This window comes from Biomphalaria glabrata, chromosome 12 (genome assembly GCF_947242115.1).
Source record: "Biomphalaria glabrata chromosome 12, xgBioGlab47.1, whole genome shotgun sequence".
NCBI classification, from domain to species: Eukaryota; Metazoa; Mollusca; class Gastropoda; family Planorbidae; genus Biomphalaria; species Biomphalaria glabrata.
The window spans coordinates 26,509,293-26,518,572 of NC_074722.1; the positions used below are offsets into that span (position 1 = coordinate 26,509,293).

The window sequence follows — 9,280 nt, forward strand, 5'->3', positions numbered from 1 at the left end:
CTCGTACACTTCAGCTTGTAAACACATTGTTGTTTGACTTGTCGCGATAGTATCCATTGGGTCAATATAATAGCGTCAAGATTTTGTTGATTACATTGTGAACAATCTGTCCGAACTGACCAGGTGATGGTACACGAATAGCTCTGGGAGGCGAACAGATGTCGTAACAAATATCCTATCAGTGTGGACATCGTTAATTATATAAGGACTCAATACGAGATGCTATGCATACTACTATACTGGTCATATTTCTGCGGCCGCCATGTTAAAACAATTTTTTCTAGTGGTCAGTTGCTTGTTGGTCTGGTGTAGCGCTCGAGTTCTAGAATCCAGACAGGTAAGTTCTCCATAAAATGTTTAGCAGTGGATTAGCAAAACGTTTGGCGAAGTGTATTTTCTGTCCCACCACCGCGATAAGAGCGAAGTGAAACCTTTAAACAATATTACTGTTAGTTGCTGTGATTAGTAATAAGTGCTGTAGAGCATTGAGAGCTCAGTAACTTAATTTGTAGTGGGAAAGTAACCAACTCTTCAAAGTAAACATTACGCTCTGGCCGTCCTCGACTACAACAAACATTCTTTTTTCTTTAATTACCCACTTCCATGTCCATCTACTACTACAGCGTACTCCAGTGTTTCTCAAACTTTTACTGACGACAGCCTCCCTAGACCAAAATATCTACGTTTGCGCCCAGGTTCGTAAGGGGAAGTCTGGCAAGAGCAGACTGGGTGGCGATATTAGCCATGGCATTATCACACGAACAGGCCCACAAGTAACGTTATATGTTTTCAAGTGTTTGTGAATGAATTTTTTCTGGGGAGATCCTGGGTGGCGACCAACCCAATAATGCACATGTTACTGGACACGCCATCTGAGACAATTTCCTCATCTGTGGAACTTAAGACTATTGCATACAGCTCATAACATCGGGAAATTAGTAGTACTATAGTATAAGTTCAGGGACCGTTACAGATTCTCCCGAGTAGGTTTACACTACCTTGACGTCTGTAGGACTATAACAAATAGTCCCCTAGTTGTTTGGTAATCGTTAAGAGTGTAAAATGGATTAAAGCTTATCAGAACCACGGTACAGGGGTACAAGTGTGGTCAGTATTAGAAAAGGTATGGCAAGGGCCAATCACGCTAACGAGACTTACTGTCATTCAAAGTGGCCACTTCGGCAGTACCACCGGTCCATTTAAGTATGGCCCACCGGGCGTTTTCTCAAATGTCATCAAATGCCCATATAGCCAATCTGTCTGGGGCAGGGAGCGCCTGGTTTCCTGTGTTCTGAGCTTGATAAACTTTCTTTAAGTAAAAAAATCGCAGGTCAAATAAAGTTCAATTCATAACCTGCGGAAAGGAGGCACAATTCCAGTGCTAGAGACACTTAAGGCAGTAGAACATGTGAGTTTGTAAACGGCTTGATATTCATAAGATCACGCTCGTGTTCAGAGTCCTTGCAGATTCCTTGCGACGGGCCAGTTTTGTTCCCACAAAAGACAACATAATGATAAACAGTCACTTTTAAAACGGGAAGAGCGGGGTGGAAATTTAGATCGCTTTGATGTCAGAAAGACTTGTTGACTCGAGTCTAGAATCACATGAATATGTCTTCATCTAAATGCCATTTTGTTTCGACCTTGTTGGCTACAAGGTAGTAGCAGAAACAACTAGTGTATTTAGGAGATGTACAATGTAGATGTAGGTATTAATTGCTATCTTCAAGATCTCAGTCATTAAATAGGGATGTATAGTTACAATACAGACACAACAGAGTTTCGTCCATGGAAAAAAAAAAGAACATTTGCGCCCCTCCTTCTTTCAGCACATGGCAGGTACGTAGAAGGCGTGACGGACTGTTTGAGAAACACTGACAATAGTTGTTTACAATATTATCTATTCCCCATAATATTTCTCAATGGCAATATTAGATAGTTACTTTTGCAATACTAGGTAGTTACTTGGCAATATTAGATAGTTACTTTTGCAATACTAGGTAGTTACTTGGCAATATTAGATATTTTCGTTTACAAGAATAGGTAGTTGCTTTGTAGTGTTAGTTTTTTTTTTGGCAATGGTAGGTAGTTACTGGCAAAGACAGGTCTTTACTTGGCAATGATAGTAACTTGGAGATGAAAGGTAGCGACTTGGTAATGATAGGAATTTACTTGGCGATGATAGATAGTTACTTTGCAATGATAGGTGGTTAGTTACCTGGTAGAGATTGGCAGTTACTTGGGATGATAAGGAGTTATTTGGCAATGATAGATGGTTAATTTATAAATAAAAAAAAACAACAACTTATCTGTAGCAGTTCATTCCTGGTTGATGTTTCTAGTCTTAAATCTTGCTCTACCTCGGGCACGAAATGTGTGAAGTGATGACGAGATAGCATAGAAATAGTAAGAAAATATCTTTCTCTGTTCTCGCAAACATTTCATTTTTAGCAGTTTTATTTCTTTATAAAGAAGATTGGCTAAGCTAGTTTTCTGAGCTGATTTTCTGATCTAATTTTACAAAACTTAACTTCTGACAATTTTTCTGTACAAAGTCCAGATCATTTAATGTGATTTGATTCAACATTTTCAAATATTAGCCTGCAAATATTTAAAAACATTTTAAAGAAGCTGAATTATATTTTTTAAAATCATAGTACAGAACTGTAAGTGTAACTTTCTCAGAAGAAAATATTGAAAGACTGAAAGTCTCGGCTGACTTGCGGCAATACCCAAACACGGGAAATGTTTCGGGAGTAGTTTGCAGAACTTACGACGCCTCTTATCTCAAAGTGTATCTGATACCTGCCATTTCTATGGACACATCTGCTGTGTCAGACATGCCCAGGCTTTCTACTCTTTTCTATAAGATGAATAAACTATAAACTATAACTGAAGGAGGCCAACCAACCCTCTTAAAGGATTGTCTTCGATTCCGAAGATTTAGAATCAGTGCATATTGGACAAAAAAGACACAAAGATAAAGGCACATTCCTTGTTCCATATGTTAGGACCGATTTGTACAAATACTACTTACTCCCTTTCGCTATTAGAGCCTGAGAAAAACCAATGACTTGGAAGAGTTTAAGTCACTGATTAACATACATGACTAGATTGACTTAGAGACACACGTAGGGCGTAATCATCTTTTTTTTAAAAAAAGTAACGTCTGTATTTTATTAGATAAGACGATTATAGTGTTAATCTTAGCTTACACGAAGACTACTTACACCTAAATCTTTTAACTAGTTCCATTGTTTGTGAAGTGAGATTCTTGGAAGCATACACATAACGTCCTATCAGAACTAACTCTTTAACTCCTTATATATGTAGGCTGCAACACAAATCAATGTCTGCGCTACCAGTGAGGTCCGAGTTTCACAAGGCTCCTATATTGAGCTGAAAAGCCCAAACTACCCGAGCCGCTATCTGGACAATACCCACTGCCCTGTGACACTTAGAAGTGGACCCAAGGCGCTTGCACTCAGCTTGAGGTTCAGGTACGTAGTGTGTTTTGAATAGCAGTGAGTTATAGTTCTTAAGGTTGAACTGGCCTTATGAGTATTCGGGCAAATGCACGACAAGTAGGTCTCTAAGGGGCCGATTGGGCTGCCAGCAATCCTTCTTTTGTTGGAGTCTATATATAGGCTATCAATTGCAGAAATAGAATAAGTACTAAGCAAGGTCAAACTATTTTATGTCATACGGCTAATAGCGCAAAAAGTGCATGAATATTCTAGAATGTCATCTTTCTATAGTTTCCATGTCTGGCTCGTTACGCCATGTTCAAGAAATTGTGAAAGAAATGTCTTGATTTCGAAATACAGACCTGAGAAATGTGATGGGTGCATGTGTGAGAGACTATTCTGTTTAATTTTAAAATATTATTCCACTGACTCATTGAATCTTGTTTAAAAATATTTTCATTGCAGTGAGTTTATACTTGAAAATCAACAGACAGCATGTTCCTATGATAGTCTCTGTATTTACGGAGTCAAATTTTGCGGAAGCTGGGCCAACGGCCGTGTGTTCCAGTACATTCTGCCGTCCAACAGCAATTTTACCCTGGACTTTCTGACAGACAGCTCTGAAACTTTTCGTGGATTTGACGTAAGTTTTTTTTTTTTAAACCAACATGACACCACATATCTCAAGACACATCTCTTACTAGGTCTGCCAACACAGAAACAATGGAGATTGCTATTTGAATACACCACTTGCTTAAACTTGAAAACTACTAAATATTAATACTTTACTATTCCAACATATAAATTATAGAACTTTTAAGTTTCACTTTCACCTGCACCGTTGGGGCACCACACAAGATCTGTTGACCGTCTTTCTCCACTTCTCTCTGTTTTGTCTTTGATAGAATCTCGTTTAGTGACAGGCCCGCCATTCTTTTTCGTTGTCTTTCCATCGCTCAAACTCATAATATGAGCCATTGAGAAAAGTTAAAGCATGAAATGGTGCTAAATAAATAGTAAAAATATTTCTAATAGCAGAAATTTATTGTTGTTGGTTGAGATCAGGGGTGGGCTACCTTGTTTATCGACAAATTGGGGGGCCGCATATATATAGATATATATTATGAACTTGCAACTTAGAGACACGCTAGCTGTTTCTAATGTCTTTTCATTCATATTTATACTGTATTATACAACCACTTTTTTTTTCACACTCCCAATTGAGTAGTTACAACAAGAATTAGCGATTTCTGAAACCAATTTTACGATTAAAAATAAAATTGCTATTGTCTTTTTACATCACAACATATCACCACAAATGTACACAGTTGTACTTAAAGTGAAGTATTTAAACTGTTTACATTCGTTTGTAATGTTCCGGAACTGTGGAACTAGCTTACTAGTTGTTATCCTTGTGACTGCTGTCAAATTAGTCAGTCACCCTCGACCTGATTATACTTGTTTAGTCTCCACATAAAAATACTTGTTCATATATATGTGTGTGTACCCGAATAATGTGAAAGTTTAGCAGCAAAGTTTTTTAAAGTGAGGTAAAGCTTCTGGTACCCATACGGCTCCCGCGGAAGTGCCGACTGAAACTTCTATTTCAGGTCATAATTTGCTCGGAGTTATGTCCTCTGGAGCTGAATCAGCTTCTGCGCTAAATGGTGAACTGATGGTATTGAAAACTGGTTCTTGGCGCATTAAAATTTGCTTTTAATAATTCCAAAATTAAGGACTCTAAATAAGTATTGTACTTTTCAACCATTTCACTAGAAATAGTTTCACCTTTCAACAAAGGAAAATGACAAGTCTTGTCTTGTTTGAAAAGATTAAATATAATAATAATAATAATAATAATAATAATAATAATCTTTATTATCCGTATGGAAATTTGTCTTACAATTTGTGCATTACACCAAACAAAAAACATTATAACTATAAGAAACCAAAGTGTACATTCACACCAGACTCACTCATAGTTTACATGTGACAAAGTTTATACCAGATTGTTCTTATTTAATGATTTGATTGCCAGGGGAACAAAAGAGTGTTTGTGTCTGTTTGTCTTTGCTATCGGTATTTGTATTTCATATGCAATTAACCCATGTAAACATGAAGCCTGTCTTCCACTATTCATTTGAAATATTAGTAACAAAGTCACAGTCCAATGTTCTTCTAGGAACATATAAAGTTCTTCCTTGAGATTTAAGTCACTTCTCATTACCTTACCGATGCTAAGTCAGCGGATACATCGGAATATTTTGTTTCTACTTCTTCAAGTCATTTTTGGAACTGCCTATTGTAATAACCTCTGGCACTAATGAGTTCAATTGAATGAGTACAACATATAAACTATGTTTTTATTTATGCTGCTTTGTGCAAACATTTCTGTTTAGAGTTTATGGTTGGGATATTCATTATTTTAAAAACAAACTGATTTTCTCAGTCAAAGGTCGAGCTCCACCACTTGCCATCTTGTTCCAAGCATACCAAACACTCAACACAGTTCTTCATAGCATTGAATAACTACTGGCCTGAGATTGTGTCTTTGACACAAGAAGAATACTCTTCGTTTACTTGAAACGTTTTATAACTAGACAATTTCAATAATTAGTACAGATATTTAGAACCAATTTTTAATATATTAGCATTTTTATATGTATATACTGTGTGCACATCTATTTCTGTAGGTGTCCTCGGGCCGCATAAATCACTCGGCGGGCCGCATGTGGCCAGCGGGCTGTAATTTGCCCACCTCTGGTCTAGATCTATTACAAATGTAATTACATGACTGATCCAAACTAATTGATATTGACACAACTACGCATCCAAAAAGCTTTTATAAAATGTTTACGTATTTTTCTATGTCTTCTTTTCCTTCTCTCCCATGCAGATTCTAGTCAGCGCTGCTTTATATAACAATGAGGCGGTCAACATCACAAGCGGCGGAGTGGGCTCTAACAGTGGGCCTCTTCAATCACAGCTGTTGACATTACGCAACTTAAACTACCAGGACAAATGCAAAACCGATTCAAGAATCGTCAGCGCCACCTACCCTACAACGTCTTGGTATTATGACACCACACCATCATATCAGTACACCACTAACAGCCCATTGTATTATTATACAACGACATATTACCAGTATACCACTAACAATCCATGGATTTATGAAACCACAACAAATTACCAGTACACTACTAACAGTCAATTGTATTATGACACAACGTCATATTACCAGTATACCACTAACAATCCATGGATTTCTGACACAACGTCATATTATCAGTATACCACTTACAATCCATGGATTTCTGACACAACGTCATATTATCAGTATACCACTAACAATCAATGGATTTCTGACACAACGTCATATTACCAGTATACCACTAACAATCCATGGATTTCTGACACAACGTCATATTATCAGTATACCACTAACAACCCATGGATTTCTGACACAACGTCATATTATCAGTATACCACTTACAATCCATGGATTTCTGACACAACGTCATATTACCAGTATACCACTAACAATCCATGGATTTCTGACACAACGTCATATTATCAGTATACCACTTACAATCCATGGATTTCTGACACAACGTCATATTATCAGTATACCACTTACAATCCATGGATTTCTGACACAACGTCATATTACCAGTATACCACTAACAATCCATGGATTTCTGACACAACGTCATATTATCAGTATACCACTAACAATCCATGGATTTATGACACAACGACATATTACCAGTACACCACTAGCAGCCCATTGTATTATGACACAACGACATATTACCAGTATACCACTTACTATCCATGGTATTATGACACCACAACAAATTACCAGTATACCACTTACTATCCATGGTATTATGACACCACAACAAATTACCAGTATGCCACTAACAGTCCATTGTATTATGACACAACGACTTATTATCAGTATACCACTAACAATCCATGGATTTATGACACAACAACATATTATCAGTATACCACTTACTATCCATGGTATTATGACACCACAGCAAATTACCAGTATACCACTAACAATCTAAGATATTATGACACTACGACATATTACCAGTATACTACTAACAGCCCATGGTATTATGATACAACGACATATTACCAGTATACCACTAACAATCCATGGTATTATGACACCACGACATATTATCAGTATACCACCAACTATCCATGGTATTATGACTCCACATCCTATTACCAATACACTACTGGCTATCCTTACTATTACGAAACTAGCACCTATAACCCATACTCTACAAATTACCCCTTGTACGAAGCGTCCACCTACTACCCCTACACCACGGGTTACCCATGGTACTACCCCAGCACCACATACTCACCTCCATTCGCCGCTTTCCCGTCCAAAGATTACGTGGCCTCTTTAATCCAGCAGGTCATCCAGCAGCTGAATTCAGAGAGGTACAGTCAAGAACAGGCCAGCTTACTGTTGACCCAGTTGCTGCGTTATTTGGGCTATTAGTGAACCATGCGATGCTGACCGCTTTAAATTTTTTTCTCTTTTTCCCTCTATTTCGTTTTCTCTCACCCCCCCCCCCCCTCTCTGTCTTTCTGTTATTAAAGATAAATTTATTGGTCTATTTTGATTCTGTTTCTTTTTATTTAAAGACCAAATTAAAGACCAAATAAAATTTACCTTCTTTGAAATAAATTGCCTAATAGCTTTGCCTTGTGTATGTTTCTTTATATTGCCTTGTGTGTTCTTTAGAAAACATTTTAACGACATTGTGTTGCTTCTTCACATACATATTTAGTTAACTATAAAGCTCCCCCTTCCCTCCCCCCCCCCCCCCACCCGAGAAAAAAATGAAAATATTTCGAAGCTGTTCTCATTCTCTCAATAAAATAATGCACTACCAGTCTATCTGTAAACAGCTACAACAAACATACAATACCAATTTAATCGTTCATTCAAAGGCAAATATTTACACAGTAGTAGTATGAGTGGTTGGCTACATTAACTGGCACTAATAAAGCAATGTCTTGGGTTCGATGCCTCAGTGGCCAATTTTGTAAACAGTATTTGAACATAAAATAGGATTGGATTCATTCTGTTAAATTACTTGTTTTGTTTGCTTTTCGAGCCAATTAAAATTTGTTTTGTTTCACGGCATGTCTAAAATTTATAGAATTTCGGTGTTAAGTCATCATCAAATTTCTAAAAAATTTAATATTTTAATCTCCACTGTCTTAACTAGAATTTGTTAAGCTCAATTATCGTTTACAATATAAATAGCTTGCCGGATATGACCCGCGGCCTGCGGGCCTTAGTTTGGGTATTACTGATCTCGTGGATTGGATTTAGATCTAAGCCAAACATGAGTCTAAATGCTTCCAGTCATTTGTTTTGTTTGCTTGCCACGAAAATAAAAGAAGTTTGTGAAAATAAGTTTACCCGTTTAGACATATTCATATCAAATCTATATCTATATATTTCATTCTCTTCATGGCTCAAGAGTTAGAACACCACGTAATGGAAGGATTACTCTTTTATCTCTGCAAGTTGAACAGACTAGAGTTACCCCACGTAATTTTAGAGGCGAAAAAAAGAGGGGGGGGGGAGAACAAGAAGTATTCACCCGCCATTAAATAGCAGGGCATAGATTACACTCAATAGCAAGAATTACCAAATGTTTAATCTATCTACGAGAAATTTTGACCTCAAGTAATTCTTCATTAGTTTGAGGCGCGAGAGGCTTCTTTCACTAGATTCCACAATTACGGGTACTGCATAATGCCGTATT

At 37.3% G+C, this 9,280-nt stretch overlaps 1 protein-coding gene across 1 annotated transcript; it reads left to right on the top strand.

The window, feature by feature from the left end:
- The first annotated feature begins 193 nt into the window (after positions 1 to 193).
- On the top strand, positions 194 to 8,202 carry LOC106058570 (uncharacterized). Its single transcript, XM_056005592.1, has 4 exons — positions 194 to 337; positions 3,334 to 3,500; positions 3,933 to 4,110; positions 6,364 to 8,202. The coding sequence occupies exons 1-4, from the start codon at positions 263 to 265 to the stop codon at positions 7,996 to 7,998; spliced, it is 2,055 nt and encodes a 684-aa protein (XP_055861567.1). The 5' UTR covers positions 194 to 262; the 3' UTR covers positions 7,999 to 8,202.
- Positions 8,203 to 9,280: the final 1,078 nt, after the last annotated feature.

Bases quoted from the DNA above. Each gene is read 5' to 3' on its own strand.
- LOC106058570 (XM_056005592.1), top strand. From the start codon at position 263: ATGTTAAAACAATTTTTTCTAGTGGTCAGTTGCTTGTTGGTCTGGTGT. The intron at 338-3,333 runs GTAAGTTCTCCA...TTATATATGTAG, and splicing joins GAGTTCTAGAATCCAGACAG to GCTGCAACACAAATCAATGT. The intron at 4,111-6,363 runs GTAAGTTTTTTT...TCTCCCATGCAG, and splicing joins AAACTTTTCGTGGATTTGAC to ATTCTAGTCAGCGCTGCTTT.